This window comes from Oncorhynchus mykiss, chromosome 13 (assembly GCF_057628025.1).
Source record: "Oncorhynchus mykiss isolate SJ-2025 chromosome 13, ASM5762802v1, whole genome shotgun sequence".
NCBI classification, from domain to species: Eukaryota; Metazoa; Chordata; class Actinopteri; order Salmoniformes; family Salmonidae; genus Oncorhynchus; species Oncorhynchus mykiss.
The window spans coordinates 5,405,175-5,423,592 of record NC_143034.1 but is presented as its reverse complement, the minus strand read 5'-3'; the positions used below and the strand labels follow the sequence as shown (position 1 = coordinate 5,423,592).

The following is an 18,418-nucleotide window of genomic DNA, read 5'->3' as shown; positions in this document are numbered from 1 at the left end:
TTCTAGAGTTGAGGTGATCTGGTCCATCTGATGCCCCTCTTGCCATTTTTCAGGATCTGTGCCATAAACCAGGTCTTCTAGAGTTGAGGTGATCTGGTCCATCTGATGCCCCTCTTGCCATTTTTCAGGATCTGTGTCATAAACCAGTCATTGGGTCGGGGGGGGGGGGGGGGCATCCTTGTCCATTACAGACAACCTGACAGCAGAAATCGGTGTAGAAAGTCTTAATGACATTGACTATTTTGGGAGAGATTCCATAGTGGCAAAAGTGTTTTTTATATGGCTATTCAGGGGGCTTTTGTCTTTCAGATTTTATGCACCTGATGCGTTTCTTGACATTGTTCTATTGTCTTCCATGTTGCGGATGATAGCGACTGTTTTTCCCTCCTACAGCCCAGAACTGTCTTGCCAGCCTCTTCCATTGGACGGTTCAAAAGAGTAGGTGGTCCTATCCACTTCCTTGTGGGGGACGATTAAATATATTGTTTAGGGATGATGTTGAACTGACGCCTGGCCTCTGGGTGGTTCAACTTGGCAGAGTCTAAACCGGTCGTTCTTTTTCTCTCTCTCCCCCAGTTGAACTTCAGAGACATCTTCCTGATCAACAGACTGTGTTCACTGCTTACTTCTACCTCTCTTTTGCTTCTATCTTTAAGGGAGTTTTTTTTAAAGGGAGTGTGTTTTTGTTCATGCCACATGAAAACAAATTATATATATATTAAATCTAATTCCATCTCTGACATCTAATTAATATATCTCTGACATCTAATTAATATATCTCTGACATCTAATTAATATATCTCTGACATCTAATTAATATATCTCTGACATCTAATTCCGTCTCTGACATCTAATTCCATCTCTGACATCTAATTAATATATCTCTGACATCTAATTCTGTATCTGACATCTAATTCTGTATCTGACATCTAATTCCGTCTCTGACATCTAATTCCATCTCTGACATCTAATTCTGTATCTGACATCTAATTCTGTATCTGACATCTAATTAATATATATCTGACATCTAATTCTGTATCTGACATCTAATTCTGTATCTGACATCTAATTCTGTATCTGACATCTAATTCTGTATCTGACATCTAATTCCGTCTCTGACATCTAATTAATATATATCTGACATCTAATTCTGTATCTGACATCTAATTCTGTATCTGACATCTAATTCCGTCTCTGACATCTAATTAATATATATCTGACATCTAATTCTGTATCTGACATCTAATTCTGTATCTGACATCTAATTCTGTATCTGACATCTAATTCCGTCTCTGACATCTAATTAATATATATCTGACATCTAATTCTGTATCTGACATCTAATTCCATCTCTGACATCTAGACCTACTTTTGTTTTTGTTTCATGTCGAGACATGACGAGACATGTCGAGACATCTAAAATCAGATTGGAAAAATGAATGTGTATTTTGTTTTGATATAAACCCTTAGATGCTCATTGTATGATTGGTACATAAACCCTTAGATGCTCATTGTATGATTGGTACATAAACCCTTAGATGCTCATTGTATGATTGGTACATAAACCCTTAGATGCTCATTGTATGATTGGTACATAAACCCTTAGATGCTCATTGTATGATTGGTACATAAACCCTTAGATGCTCATTGTATGATTGGTACATAAACCCTTAGATGCTCATTGTATGATTGGTACATAAACCCTTAGATGCTCATTGTATGATTGGTACATAAACCCTTAGATGCTCATTGTATGATTGGTACATAAACCCTTAGATGCTCATTGTATGATTGGTACATAAACCCTTAGATGCTCATTGTATGATTGGATATAAACCCTTATAAACCCTTATATAAACCCATTGTCTTCCATGTTGCGGATGATAGCGACTGTTTTTCCCTCCTACAGCCCAGAACTGTCTTGCCAGCCTCTTCCATTGGACGGTTCAAAAGAGTAGGTGGTCCTATCCACTTCCTTGTGGGGGACGATTAAATATATTGTTTAGGGATGATGTTGAACTGACGCCTGGCCTCTGGGTGGTTCAACTTGGCAGAGTCTAAACCGGTCGTTCTTTTTCTCTCTCTCCCCCAGTTGAACTTCAGAGACATCTTCCTGATCAACAGACTGTGTTCACTGCTTACTTCTACCTCTCTTTTGCTTCTATCTTTAAGGGAGTTTTTTTTAAAGGGAGTGTGTTTTTGTTCATGCCACATGAAAACAAATTATATATATATTAAATCTAATTCCATCTCTGACATCTAATTAATATATCTCTGACATCTAATTAATATATCTCTGACATCTAATTAATATATCTCTGACATCTAATTAATATATCTCTGACATCTAATTCCGTCTCTGACATCTAATTCCATCTCTGACATCTAATTAATATATCTCTGACATCTAATTCTGTATCTGACATCTAATTCTGTATCTGACATCTAATTCCGTCTCTGACATCTAATTCCATCTCTGACATCTAATTCTGTATCTGACATCTAATTCTGTATCTGACATCTAATTAATATATCTCTGACATCTAATTCTGTATCTGACATCTAATTCTGTATCTGACATCTAATTAATATATATCTGACATCTAATTCTGTATCTGACATCTAATTCTGTATCTGACATCTAATTAATATATATCTGACATCTAATTCCATCTCTGACATCTAATTCTGTATCTGACATCTAATTCTGTATCTGACATCTAATTCCGTCTCTGACATCTAATTCCATCTCTGACATCTAATTCTGTATCTGACATCTAATTCTGTATCTGACATCTAATTAATATATCTCTGACATCTAATTCTGTATCTGACATCTAATTCTGTATCTGACATCTAATTAATATATCTCTGACATCTAATTATGTATCTGACATCTAATTCTGTATCTGACATCTAATTAATATATCTCTGACATCTAATTCTGTATCTGACATCTAATTCTGTATCTGACATCTAATTAATATATCTCTGACATCTAATTCTGTATCTGACATCTAATTCTGTATCTGACATCTAATTAATATATATCTGACATCTAATTCTGTATCTGACATCTAATTCTGTATCTGACATCTAATTAATATATATCTGACATCTAATTCTGTATCTGACATCTAATTCTGTATCTGACATCTAATTCTGTATCTGACATCTAATTCTGTATCTGACATCTAATTCCGTCTCTGACATCTAATTAATATATATCTGACATCTAATTCTGTATCTGACATCTAATTCTGTATCTGACATCTAATTCCGTCTCTGACATCTAATTAATATATATCTGACATCTAATTCTGTATCTGACATCTAATTCTGTATCTGACATCTAATTCTGTATCTGACATCTAATTCCGTCTCTGACATCTAATTAATATATATCTGACATCTAATTCTGTATCTGACATCTAATTCCATCTCTGACATCTAGACCTACTTTTGTTTTTGTTTCATGTCGAGACATGTCGAGACATCTAAAATCAGATTGGAAAAATGAATGTGTATTTTGTTTTGATATAAACCCTTAGATGCTCATTGTATGATTGGTACATAAACCCTTAGATGCTCATTGTATGATTGGTACATAAACCCTTAGATGCTCATTGTATGATTGGTACATAAACCCTTAGATGCTCATTGTATGATTGGTACATAAACCCTTAGATGCTCATTGTATGATTGGTACATAAACCCTTAGATGCTCATTGTATGATTGGTACATAAACCCTTAGATGCTCATTGTATGATTGGTACATAAACCCTTAGATGCTCATTGTATGATTGGTACATAAACCCTTAGATGCTCATTGTATGATTGGTACATAAACCCTTAGATGCTCATTGTATGATTGGATATAAACCCTTAGATGCTCATGTACATAAACCCTTAGATGCTCATTGTATGATTGGTACATAAACCCTTAGATGCTCATTGTATGATTGGTACATAAACCCCTAGATGCTCATTGTATGATTGGTACATAAACCCTTAGATGCTCATTGTATGATTGGTACATAAACCCTTAGATGCTCATTGTATGATTTGGATATTAACCCTTCATGTTCATAATTTGGATATTTATAAATGCTAATTAACAAATAGATTAATATCATTTTCATTTTATTTATTCTAACCTTGAAACCTCTTTAATTTAGTCGTTGTGTTTCATTGAGATAATTTGTGTAACTTGTCATCAAGCTAAAGGTGTATGAAAATGTGATGACGTTATGATAACATTGATAAGTTGTTGACATAAAAGTATTTTAAAAACTCACTACATCATGAATGTTCCATCAGTATTATTAAAACATTCACTACCTCATGAATGTTCCCATCAGTATTATTAAAACAGTCACTACCTCATGAATGTTCCCATCAGTATTAAAACATTCACTACCTCATGAATGTTCCATCAGTATTATTAAAACACTCACTACCTCATGAATGTTCCCATCAGTATTAAAACATTCACTACCTCATGAATGTTCCATCAGTATTATTAAAACACTCACTACCTCATGAATGTTCCCATCAGTATTAAAACACTTACTACCTCATGAATGTTCCATCAGTATTAAAACAGTCACTACCTCATGAATGTTCCCATCAGTATTAAAACATTCACTACCTCATGAATGTTCCCATCAGTATTAAAACAGTCACTACCTCATGAATGTCCCATCAGTATTATTAAAACCCTCACTACCTCATGCATGTCCCCATCAGTATTATTAAAACACTCACTACCTCATGAATGGTCCCATGTTTTAATAATACTGATGGGAACATTCATGAGGTAGTGAATGTTTTAATACCGATGGGAACATTCATGAGGTAGTGAGGGTTTTAATAATACTGATGGAACATTCATGAGGACAGACTCATTCATGTTAATGCGACCTCATCCTCAGTAGCCTATTCAGTTCATATCCATGTTAATGCGACCTCATCCTCAGTAGCCTATTCAGTTCATATCCATGTTAATGCGACCTCATCCTCAGTAGCCTATTCAGTTCATATCCATATTAATGCGACCTCATCCCCAGTAGCCTATTCCAGCAGGGCAACGGAAGCGCTTCTTACCTCGAAAACGCTTCACTCTTCATGTCGAATAAATTAGTCTGTCCATTTGAACTAAGCAAGCTGCTAAATCGATAATTTTACATATTGCCCAGGTTACTGAAAGATTATCTGAAATGAGATGTAGGCCTATCGGGGACTATAGGTGACCTGCATCTAGCTAACCAACCCATGGCAAAGGTTAATTACAGTCATAAACCCAGAGTTTAGTCAGTAAAACTATGCCTGTTGAAATGACAAACGTTTGTAGTCTTAACGATTTGTAGTCTTAACATCTGGGACACAATAACGTCACAATTGCCAGAAAATTGCCTAACATTCGTTTTTATAATTCATCCAAGTGTTTCTTGCACAGAGGTTGAGATCCTCTGTCCAACTTTCATCCCTCACACTCTCCTGTTGGATTTATCTGTAGCTATTATGCACGTGCCATACGGGATTTATTTACAATCATAACAGACAAACGAGTTAAATCGACATCCATTGATGGAAAATGATACGGCAAATTTAATGATGGCGAATTATAATTTCTCTTGCGACATAATTAAATTATTTTTAGTCACCTTTAGCTCGCAATAATTATTGTTTCAATGGGAAACCGAATGTTGCTTCTTACATTGTTGCAAGTTAAGTTGATATTCCTACTTAAATCGTTAAATCGCTCGATAACGTCCTGGAAAAGGAGTTTGACTAAATCTAGCAACTTAGTTTGACTAAATCTGGCAACAAATCTGTTGCTGCGAAATGTTGTTTTAGTTTTTTTTAGAGGGTGCGTTCGTTTTCAGGCCTTCTGGGCGGGTTTGGAGTGGTCATTGTTATAGATAGAAATTGTATCTAGATCTGGCAACCACAACAGCAGCTAGTCACCATTGTTCAGAAGCTTGCTAACAAACATAGCAGAAACATTGGAGCCCTTTAGACGCTATCTGTGATTATTAGCCATTTTGTTTTCAACACACTTTCGTCGTATCTACCAGTTACCCCATTTAATAGCATATTTACGTTGTGGTTGTCAGTCAGCTAGCTGGATGGTTACATTACCACTAGGCTAGTCGCTAACGGTAACTAGCTAACGTTAGCTAGATAACATCTCCGAATATGAGCTCCCTAAACTACTCCCTCCCTGCTAAAGAAGGGGAGGTCGGATGGACGGAGACAGAAACTCCCGTGAAAGAGGAGAAGGAAGAGGAGGCTGTTACAGTAAAACAAGAAGTAGAGGGTGAAGCTGGTACATTGAAAGAAGAAGAGAAAGAAGCTTTCGGAGTGAAAGAGGAGAATGATTATACCGTGAAAGAAGAGGAGGAAGAGAAACAAGACGATGCGTTTTTTGGAGTGAAAGAGGAGAAAGATTTTACCGTGAAAGAAGAGGTTGAAGAGAAACAAGACGATGCGTTGTTTGGAGTGAAAGAGGAGGCGGCGATGACAGTAAAGGTAGAGGAAGACGTTTTTAGAGTGAAAGAGGAGGAGATGACTGTTTCGTTGGAGGAAGAGGAGACTGGAGATATCATTAACACCAGTGAGTACTGTCTCAAAAACGGGTAAAAACGTTGAATGTGTGTGTGTGTGTGTGTGTGTGTGTGTGTGTTTTTTAAGGGGGTATTGTACTGATATTGTACAGTTGAATATGTTGTTCTTCTGTACTGTAGGGATTGTTGAAGTTACAAATAGTGGAGACCACCAACAAAACGTAACAATGGATTAAATGCATTCTACTGTTCTTTCTTTGATAAAGGTAGAGAGCTGATTTACATTCCTGCGCTCTGTATGAATATAATAGGTTCTCCATCAGTGGATGGAGTGGAGCATTAAATATAGAGTCCTGGACAGAGTCTTGTCCATCAGTCGCTGTGGATGGAGTGGAACATTAAATATAGAGTCCTGGACAGAGTCTTGTCCATCAGTCAATGTTGATGGAGTGGAACATTAAATATAGAGTCCTGGACAGAGTCTTGTCCATCAGTCGATGTGGATGGAGTGGAATATTAAATATAGAGTCCTGGACAGAGTCTTGTCCATCAGTCGATGTGGATGGAGTGGAACATTAAATATAGAGTCCTGGACAGAGTCTTGTCCATCAGTCGATGTGGATGGAGTGGAACATTAAATATAGAGTCCTGGACAGAGTCTTGTCCATCAGTCGATGTGGATGGAGGGGAACATTAAATATAAAGTCCTGGACAGAGTCTTGTCCATCAGTCGATGTGGATGGAGTGGAACATTAAATATAGAGTCCTGGACAGAGTCTTGTCCATCAGTCGATGTGGATGGAGGGGAACATTAAATATAAAGTCCTGGACAGAGTCTTGTCCATCAGTCAATGTTGATGGAGTGGAACATTAAATATAGAGTCCTGGACAGAGTCTTGTCCATCAGTCGATGTGGATGGAGGGGAACATTAAATATAAAGTCCTGGACAGAGTCTTGTCCATCAGTCGATGTGGATGGAGGGGAATATTAAATATAAAGTCCTGGACAGAGTCAATTCTGAATTCAACTAAGGATAACCGTTGAAGGTGGCTTACCTCTTAGCCAGCTAAGTTTCTATGGCAACAAATCATTCAACTCAAATCTTCTCCTAGGCAGGTTAAGGGCCAATCAGGAGGCAGATTAACTCCACTTTGTCCTGACTCAAGTGTCTGAGCTGCGAGTTATGGTGTGGAGCCATGTGTTAATAATGTATAGTAGTGATTCTACACCAGGATAGAAGCCATGTGTAGTAGTGATAGTAGTGATTCTACACCAGGATAGAAGCCATGTGTAGTAGTGATAGTAGTGATTCCACACCAGGATAGAAGCCATGTGTAGTAGTGATTCTACACCAGGATAGAAGCCATGTGTAGTAGTGATAGTAGTGATTCCACACCAGGATAGAAGCCATGTGTAGTAGTGATAGTAGTGATTCTACACCAGGATAGAAGCCATGTGTAGTAGTGATAGTAGTGATTCAACACCAGGATAGAAGCCACGTGTAGTAATGATTCTACACCAGGATAGAAGCCACGTGTAGTAATGATTCTACACCAGGATAGAAGCCATGTGTAGTAGTGATTCTACACCAGGATAGAAGCCATGTGTAGTAGTGATTCCACACCAGGATAGAAGCCATGTGTAGTAGTGATTCTACACCAGGATAGAAGCCATGTGTAGTAGTGATTCCACACCAGGATAGAAGCCACGTGTAGTAGTGATAGTAGTGATTCCACACCAGGATAGAAGCCATGTGTAGTAGTGATTCTACACCAGAATAGAAGTCATGTGTAGTAGTGATTCTACACCAGGATAGAAGCCATGTGTAGTAGTGATTCCACACCAGGATAGAAGCCATGTGTAGTAGTGATTCTACACCAGGATAGAAGCCATGTGTAGTAGTGATTCCACACCAGGATAGAAGCCACGTGTAGTAGTGATAGTAGTGATTCCACACCAGGATAGAAGCCATGTGTAGTAGTGATTCCACACCAGAATAGAAGTCATGTGTAGTAGTGATTCTACACCAGGATAGAAGCCATGTGTAGTAGTGATTCTACACCAGGATAGAAGCCATGTGTAGTAGTGATTCCACACCAGGATAGAAGCCATGTGTAGTAATGATTCTACACCAGGATAGAAGCCATGTGTAGTAGTGATTCTACACCAGGATAGAAGCCATGTGTAGTAGTGATTCCACACCAGGATAGAAGCCATGTGTAGTAGTGATTCTACACCAGGATAGAAGCCATGTGTAGTAGTGATTCCACACCAAGATAGAAGCCATGTGTAGTAGTGATAATAGTGATTCTACACCAGGATAGAAGCCATGTGTAGTAGTGATAGTAGTGATTCTACACCAGGATAGAAGCCATGTGTAGTAGTGATTCTACACCAGGATAGAAGCCATGTGTAGTAGTGATTCCACACCAGGATAGAAGCCATGTGTAGTAGTGATTCTACACCAGGATAGAAGCCATGTGTAGTAGTGATTCTACACCAGGATAGAAGCCATGTGTAGTAGTGATTCCACACCAAGATAGAAGCCATGTGTAGTAGTGATTCTACACCAGGATAGAAGCCATGTGTAGTAGTGATAGTAGTGATTCTACACCAGGATAGAAGCCATGTGTAGTAATGATTCTACACCAGGATAGAAGCCATGTGTAGTAATGATTCTACACCAGGATAGAAGCCATGTGTAGTACTGATTCCACACCAGGATAGAAGCCATGTGTAGTAGTGATTCCACACCAGGATAGAAGCCATGTGTAGTAGTGATAGTAGTGATTCTACACCAGGATAGAAGCCATGTGTAGTAGTGATTCCACACCAGGATAGAAGCCATGTGTAGTAGTGATAGTAGTGATTCTACACCAGGATAGAAGCCATGTGTAGTAGTGATTCCACACCAGGATAGAAGCCATGTGTAGTAGTGATTCTACACCAGGATAGAAGCCATGTGTAGTAGTGATTCTACACCAGGATAGAAGCCATGTGTAGTAGTGATTATACACCAGGATAGAAACCATGTGTAGTAGTGATTCCACACCAAGATAGAAGCCATGTGTAGTAGTGATTCTACACCAGGATAGAAGCCATGTGTAGTAGTGATAGTAGTGATTCTACACCAGGATAGAAGCCATGTGTAGTAATGATTCTACACCAGGATAGAAGCCATGTGTAGTAATGATTCTACACCAGGATAGAAGCCATGTGTAGTAGTGATAGTAGTGATTCTACACCAGGATAGAAGCCATGTGTAGTAGTGATAGTAGTGATTCTACACCAGGATAGAAGCCATGTGTAGTAGTGATAGTAGTGATTCTACACCAGGATAGAAGCCATGTGTAGTAGTGATTCTACACCAGGATAGAAGCCATGTGTAGTAGTGATTCCACACCAGGATAGAAGCCATGTGTAGTAGTGATTCTACACCAGGATAGAAGCCATGTGTAGTAGTGATTCTACACCAGGATAGAAGCCATGTGTAGTAGTGATTCTACACCAGGATAGAAGCCATGTGTAGTAGTGATTCTACACCAGGATAGAAGCCATGTGTAGTAGTGATTCTACACCAGAATAGAAGCCATGTGTAGTAGTGATTCTACACCAGGATAGAAGCCATGTGTAGTAGTGATTCTACACCAGGATAGAAGCCATGTGTAGTAGTGATTCTACACCAGGATAGAAGCCATGTGTAGTAGTGATTCTACACCAGGATAGAAGCCATGTGTAGTAGTGATTCTACACCAGGATAGAAGCCATGTGTAGTAGTGATTCTACACCAGGATAGAAGCCATGTGTAGTAGTGATTCTACACCAGGATAGCCCAACATGTTGGGGGGCATCTCAGATTGTATTGGTCATTCTCACATAAAAACGTAATTAGGAGGAAGGATGTATGTTTTTTTAAACATTTGTATCACAAACCGTTTTTGAGAAAATCAGGATGAAAGTGGCCATTTTAGGCCCATTTTAGACCTCTACATGCCTCCTGTCAGACCCCATGACCTCTGACGCCTACATGATACAGCCATCATATAGTCATTATACTGTCAGACCCCATGACCTCTGAACCCTACATGATACAGACATCTAGTCATTAAACTGTATGACCCTATGACCTCTACGTGATACAGACATCATCTAGTCATTATACTGTCAGACCCCATGACCTCTGACCCCTACATGATGCAGACAACATCTAGGTGTCGTTATACTGTCAGTTTCAATTTATTCAACATTCAAATATTCATTTTATCTCAAAAGTTCTCCTTTTTAATTTGGTTCATTTGAAGGCATATTGTTTGTCAAAGTGTACTCCTCAATTAGGCCTACTTCACATGTCCAGAGTGGGCTCTCTTGTTCATTTTGAAGCTGTGCTTCATTTTATGAGCTTCACCAACACAGTGAATGTGAAAATGCATTAAAAAAAGGGACCTCTCTCTGTTGGTGATTTGCTGAACGTGCAATCGTCAAGGAGGGATGTGATTGGTTAATGACCTACAATGTACATTTCTATGTATAAAATGGGAGATATCTTCAGAGAGATGTGACGTGTTTAAAAGAAACGATCTAAAAAGAAGCAAAAAGGGTCATTTCTTAAATTAAAAACTTGGAGCTGATTTTTCTGGTGTTTTTTGTTGTTGTCTCATGTCCAACAATAACACTTTTTTATATATATATATATATATATATATATATATATATATATATATATATATATATATATATATATATAAATAAATATTATTTTTTTTCTTCACAGAAAACTTGGTGGGCCAAATAAAAACACCTGTGGGCCAAATTCGGTCCGCGGGCCGGAAGTTGGGGAACCCTGCTATAAGGGGTGTAAGACACCGAGATGTTGTCCGTATCATGAACGGTTCACAGATCATAGGGTCTTAATGGAAGCATGAATAGGTCTCCACATTAAGTTTCTATGTGGGAATTACCAGAACAATCTGAGATACCCAACATATATTTCTGGGGTTTGCCCTCTCGCTAAGATTGCGTTTTTATTTTTTTATTTATTTATTTATTTCACCTTTATTTAACCATGTAGGCTAGTTGAGTTCTCATTTGCAACTGCGACCTGGCCAAGATAAAGCAAAGCAATTCGACACAAACAACAACACAGATTAACATCTTCCGCTTCATATGAACAATATTTGAGGCAGAGGACTGATGAAATGTTAGGGTTGCTTTGTCTTACCTTGCTTCATAGGGGCTGGGTTACCAGAGCAACAGCCAGGAAGAGAAGCGCTTCAAGGAAGGGGCCGTAGAGCTAGCCGGCAAATAAGCAGAGGGGGGAGGCAGGAGCTACGCCGGGCCACGGGAGAGTCAGAGGGTAATCTGATGGGTTTTCCAGAGAGATGTATGGCGAGGGAGAGTCAGAGTATGTATGGCGAGGGAAATCCCAAATAAACACATTCCCAAGGCAATAATCCAGAGCTGGGTCAGGGAACCAGTAGGCCAGCAATCAGAGGAAGAAGCTAAACAGGTGGATATTATCAAACCAGTGCAGTCCAGACTCAGACGTAGGAAAAACAGCCAATACGCAAGCTAGCTAGCACTATTAAACCAAGGTGGTAAAAGTCACAAAACTCCCTTAGCTCTAAAAGTTGACAAAAATAACAGGCCTAAAAGTAGACAAAAAAAACAATGAAAAACAAACACTGTTAACTAAACAGGTACCAGGCAGTACGCGGCAGTCAAGCACGACGCCAGCAGATACTCTTGCCCAGATATGACATCGTATTTAATGACCTTTTGACCCAGACTTCGGTCACACCAATTGCAATATCTCAGCAATGGTAAGGCCTAAAGACGTGAAACAAAGTCCACTGTGCTTCTGAGAGTATGTTGTATCAGCTTTAAAAGCAATGTTTATTTTATCCGCATAACACCCTACCATGACTACTGCCATCCTACCACTACCAAGACTGTTTCACAACCATAAATACTTTAAACACACATTTCTTCAGTAAATCTAATTTTCGAGTTAAATAATCTGTTTGTCTTTGGCAGGAAAGAGAACAGACTTTCATTCTGACAGTGGGAAGAGTCCTTCAGAGGAACCAGAGACATCCAACCCAGCAAGGCGACACTGCTGCTCCCAGTGTGGAAAGAGTTTAACTCAGTTAGGGAACTTGAAAATACATGAACGAATACACACAGGAGAAAAGCCTTACCAATGCTCCCAGTGTGGGAAGCGTTTTACCCTGTCAGGACACCTAAAAGTGCATGAAAGAACACACACAGGTGAGAAGCATTTAGCAAGACCACACCACTGTTCCCACTGTGGAAAGCATTTTACTCAGTTAGGGAACTTAAAAATACATGAACGAATACACACAGGAGAAAAGCCTTACCAATGCTCCCATTGTGGGAAGCGTTTTACCCAGTCAGGGTACTTGAGAACCCATACGAGGACACACACAAGAGAGAAACCCTACAAATGCTCCCAGTGTGGAAAGAGTTTTACCCAGTCAGGACACTTGAAAGAACATAAGAGAACACACACAGGGGAGAATCCTTACCAATGCTCCCAGTGTGGGAAGAGCTTTACCACATTAGTTCAATTGAAAGAACACAAAAGTAAACACACAGGGGAGAAGCCGTTCCACTGCTCCCAGTGTAGAACAAGTTTTACACAATCAGGAGGCCTAAAAATACACATGAGAATACACACAAAAGAGAAACCCTACCAATGCTCCCAGTGTGGAAAGCGTTTTGCCCGGTCAGGGCACATGAAAGAACATAAGAGAACACACACCGGGGAGAAGCCTTACCAATGCTCCCAGTGTGGGAAGAGTTTCACCCTGTCAGGGCACTTAAAAGTGCATGAAAGAACACACACAGGGGAGAAGCCCTACCAATGCTCTCTGTGTGGAAAATGTTTTACCACATCACAGAATCTTAAAGTACATGAGAGAATACACACGAGATAGAATCTTTACCACTACTTCCAGTGTGGAAATTGATATTTCACATCACATGAAGAGGGAGTGGTTACAGAATTGATTGGACAACACCTAGTAAGAAATACTATACACGTTAAACATGTGAAATACTGTAGATATGTTATTTAAAAAATGCAACTCGAAGCTAGAAGCATCAAAGTGCCTAGAAAGGTAGTTCTAACCTTTAAATATGACTGGGCAAAGTCATTAGTTCTACCCTTAAATATGACTGGGCAAAGTCATTAGTTCTACCCTTAAATATGACTGGGCAAAGTCATTAGTTCTACCTTTAAATATGACTGGGCAAAGTCATTAGTTCTACCCTTAAATATGACTGGGCAAAGTCATTAGTTCCACCCTTATATATGACTGGGCAAAGTCATTAGTTCTACCCTTAAATATGACTGGGCAAAGTCATTAGTTCCACCCTTATATATGACTGGGCAAAGTCATTAGTTCTACCCTTAAATATGACTGGGCAAAGTCATTAGTTCCACCCTTATATATGACTGGGCAAAGTCATTAGTTCTACCCTTAAATATGACTGAGCAAAGTCATTAGTTCTACCCTTAAATATGACTGGGCAAAGTCATTAGTTCCACCCTTATATATGACTGGGCAAAGTCATTAGTTCTACCCTTAAATATGACTGGGCAAAGTCATTAGTTCTACCCTTAAATATGACTGGGCAAAGTCATTAGTTCTACCCTTAAATATGACTGGGAAAAAGTCATTAGTTCTACCCTTAAATATGACTGGGCAAAGTCATTAGTTCCACCCTTATATATGACTGGGCAAAGTCATTAGTTCTACCCTTAAATATGACTGGGCAAAGTCATTAGTTCCACCCTTATATATGACTGGGCAAAGTCATTAGTTCCACCCTTATATATGACTGGGCAAAGTCATATTTAAGGTTTGATCTACCTTTCCAGGCATTCTGATGCTTCTAGCTTTGAGTTGAATTTTGTTTTAATAACATATCTACAGTATTTCACATTTTAACGTGTATAGTATTTCTTACTAGGTGTTGTCCAATCAATTGTGTAACCACCCCCTCTTCCAATTAGGGCCGATTGGAAAAAGCTGTTCAAAAGAGGACAACGTATTAACATTTCTCTGTACTCCCTGACGAAAGCCGTGCAGCCGAAACGTGTGAAATATTTTTTTAAACTTTGTTTCTAATTGAACATGCCATACAAATAAAGCCATTTTAATTAATTATATGAAGAGTGCATTGGTCCTCCTTTCTTTTTAATTACCAATTTACCCCTTTCACCAAAGAGCACCTTCTATCTACCACAATGTTGTGTTCCTTAGCAGTGCTTCCTTTCCTCCTCTTTTTTTTCTACAAGGAAATTAATCATTTGAAATTAATTCGTTAGGCCCTAATCTATGGATTTCACATGACTGGGAATGCAGATATGCATCTGTTGGTCACGGATACCATAAAGAAGGAGTAGGGTTGTGGATCAGAAACCAGTCAGTATCTGGTGTGACCACCATTTGCCTCATGCAGTGCGACACATCTCCTTCGCATGGAGTGCTGGATATTGGCGGGAACTGGAACACACTGTCGTACAAGTCGATCCAGAGCATCCCAAACATGCTCAATGGGTGACATGTCTGGTAAGTATGCAGGCCGTGGAAGAACTGGTACATTTTCAGCTTCCAGGAATTGTGTACAGTGCATTATCTTGTTGAAACATGAGGTGGTGACTGAAACATGAGGTGGCGGCTGAAACATGAGGTGGCGGCTGAAACATGAGGTGGTGACTTGACGTGGCGGCTGAAACATGAGGTGACGGCTGAAACAAGAGGTGGCGGCTGAAACATGAGGTGGCGGCTGAAACATGAGGTGGCGGCTGAAACATGAGGTGACGGCTGAAACATGAGGTGACAGCTGAAACATGAGGTGGTTACTGAAACACGAGCCTCTTGCCCACACAATTAGCTTAATATAAGGAATTTGAAATTATTTATACTTTTACTTTTGATTATTTAAGTATATTTTAGCAATTACATTGACTTCTGATACTTAAGCATATTTAAAACCAAATACTTTTAAACTTTTACTCAAGTTGTAATTTACTGGGTGACTTTCACTTTTACTTGAGTCATTTTCTATTAAGGTGTCTTTACCTTTAAGTCTGACAATTGAGTACTTTTCCCACCACTGGTTTCTACCATGGGGCGGCAGGGCAGCCTAGTGGTTATAGCATTGGGCTAGTAACCGGAAGGTTGCAAGTTCAAATCCCCGAGCTAACAAGGTACAAATCTGTCGTTCTGCCTCTGAACAGGCAGTTAACCCACTGTTCCTAGGCCGTCATTGTAAATAAGAATTTGTTCTTAAAACCTGTTACTTTGTGCAATTTCCGCCTGACGACATACCCAATTATAACAGCTCAGGCCCAGAAGCAAGGATATGCATATTCTTGTTACCATTTCATAGAAAACACTCTGAAGTTTGTGTAAATGTGAATTGAATGTAGAAGAAAATACAAGGAAATAAACATACATTTTTCTGTTCTTTTATTGTTGTTGCATCTTTAAAATAAACAAAAACATTCAGTTATGATACTGGGGATAATTTCAAATAAGAGCATAAGTAGGCTACAGTATTTGACCAAAGTTTCAGACAGATACCTCTAGGAATGAGTGAGGCACATGCCATTGGGCATGAAGTCACCCAGGTGTCCCTCACAATGTACCCAAGTGGCCGAATTGGAACATCGAAACATTGATGCAAATAACTATATACAAAATACAAAAAATGATTCAAACATACCCGGAAAATAACATGGGTAACTATTTACACTCAATGTTCAATAATGTGAAGACCCTCTACACAATATTGTGCTGCTGATGCCATAGCCCATAGCAGTCTCTTTCTGCTGTGAAGCAGAGGGTCACTGAACAGGTGGTGCAGCCGACAGAGGATTTCTTGTGGCAAAGAGCACAACGAAGCCTCCTTACTGAGCCCCTTTTGCACTCATTCCTGCCTGCAATAAGGAATTTAAGCATGTGCACACCACTGGTTGAAGGAGCAGAAGGGACAGAGGTAGAGGGGTGCTACAGTGGTCTTGCTGTAGCTAGCAAGCTCCTGGATGAGCAGCTCTCTGAAGGCTAGCTGTGAGATGGGGGGCTGTCCACAGCTCTTGGCCATTTCCTTTTGGAGGATGAAGGAATTCACCACAGCAATGTCAATGAAATGGTAAAACAATGTCTTGTACCATTTCATGGTTTTGTGGAGAACATTATAGTATCCTATCAGCGCATCCGACAGGTCGACTCCTCCCATGTTCTTATTGTAGTCCTTTACTGCAGTTGGAATGGGGACATTTTTTGTGGTCCATGCCCCAGTAGCGTCCTTCACACGCCTGACGACGTGATCACCACTGAAGGACTTGTGGATAGTGGAGCACATCGCCACCTCTCTGGTGTCCATCCACTTCACAAACAGCAGGCCATCTTCACGGATCCATCTCATGGTACCCCGCTCAGCCTGCTTAGGCATGTCGTTCACCCTGGTTTTCGGAAAGCCCACTCTGTTGGACCGAATGGTGCCACAGGCCCACATCTCCAGCTTTCTCAGGTCTGCAAACAGGGTAGGGCTTGTGTAAAAGTTATCCACAAACAGTTTGTAGCCCTTCCCTAGCAGCTGAAAATCTAATAACTGCATAACGGAGTCATAGCTAAGTCCCTTCCCGGTCGCACAACTGTTCTTCCCTTCATAGACAAAAAAATTGCACGTGTATGCACACGCAGAATCGGCCAAAACAAACAGTTTGTAACCCCATTTAGTCGGTTTGTTACGCATGTAGTGTTTTAGGCCATTTCTGGCCTTTGAGGCTACCATCCTCTCATCTATGGAAAGGTTCTGGGCAGGCTGAAAATAAGTATTGCAGGCCTCAATGATGTCGAGGTAGAGAGGTTTAATTTTGCAGAGCTTATCAAACCTCGCCGTGCCTCGTTTCATCTCATTGTCCTTATCAACTTCTGGGTCACTGATATGAAGTGCCCGTGAAATTGTCAGAAACCTTTTGCACGACATGACCGTGGTGGGGAAAGGCAGTTGATAGAGGGGTGCAGATTTCCAGTAGTCCTTCAGGGTTTTTAGCTTCACAACACCCATGTAAATGACCATAGAAAAGTAACAAAAAAGATCTGACATGGAAATGGGCTTCCATGCCTCTTTCTTGCCTTCCTGCTTCTTAGCTCCGTTCCTATTAGTGTTCAACACCAGGGAATCAACAACTCGTGGGGTGAAAAACAACTGAAAAAGTTGTATGGGGCTGTACTTTGAGTTCATGTCTAGCTGAGGACCTGGTGGCCTCTTTGGTCTGAAAATTGGAGGTGGTGGGGCCACATCCTCCTCCAGCACAGAGTGCCAACGACCCTCCTCCGCACTGCCAGCAGGTTCCACACTTCCCTTCCTCCGCTTCTTTGTCACCGACTTCACACCTCTTGATGGCCGGGCGGGGGTAGGTGTGGTGCCGGAGACAGCAGGGGTCCGGCTGGATGGACCAGCTTCAGTGGGGGATTTGCACCTTGGCAGTATGGGCTCCCAATCAGAATCACTGGGACTGTGAAATAAAGACACAGATTATATACAGAGTAAGTGAGGTGTTGTTCATTCCATGTTTAGATAAAAAACATGTAATATATACAGGCCCACAGACATACACCCACAATGTAGAGCAATGTTTACTTTATACATTTCATTATACTTATATGTACTTTATATTTCATGTCATATTTTTATATATGGCAAATAAAATATAAATATCTCAAACAACTCAAATGAATATTTAATATTATTATTTAATATTATTAATTTCAAACAACGTTACTCACCAATCCAACACAGAATCTTCTC

General features: G+C 39.8%; 1 protein-coding gene across 1 annotated transcript; it reads left to right on the top strand.

Moving 5' to 3' along the window:
- Positions 1 to 5,946: 5,946 nt before the first annotated feature.
- Positions 5,947 to 14,763, top strand: LOC110514247 (uncharacterized). Its single transcript, XM_036972566.2, has 2 exons — positions 5,947 to 6,620; positions 12,605 to 14,763. Exons 1-2 carry the CDS (start codon positions 6,203 to 6,205, stop codon positions 13,525 to 13,527), a joined length of 1,341 nt encoding a protein of 446 aa, XP_036828461.2. The 5' UTR covers positions 5,947 to 6,202; the 3' UTR covers positions 13,528 to 14,763.
- The last annotated feature ends 3,655 nt before the right edge of the window (positions 14,764 to 18,418 follow it).

Bases quoted from the DNA above. Each gene is read 5' to 3' on its own strand.
- LOC110514247 (XM_036972566.2), top strand. From the start codon at position 6,203: ATGAGCTCCCTAAACTACTCCCTCCCTGCTAAAGAAGGGGAGGTCGGA. The intron at 6,621-12,604 runs GTGAGTACTGTC...TGTCTTTGGCAG, and splicing joins TGGAGATATCATTAACACCA to GAAAGAGAACAGACTTTCAT.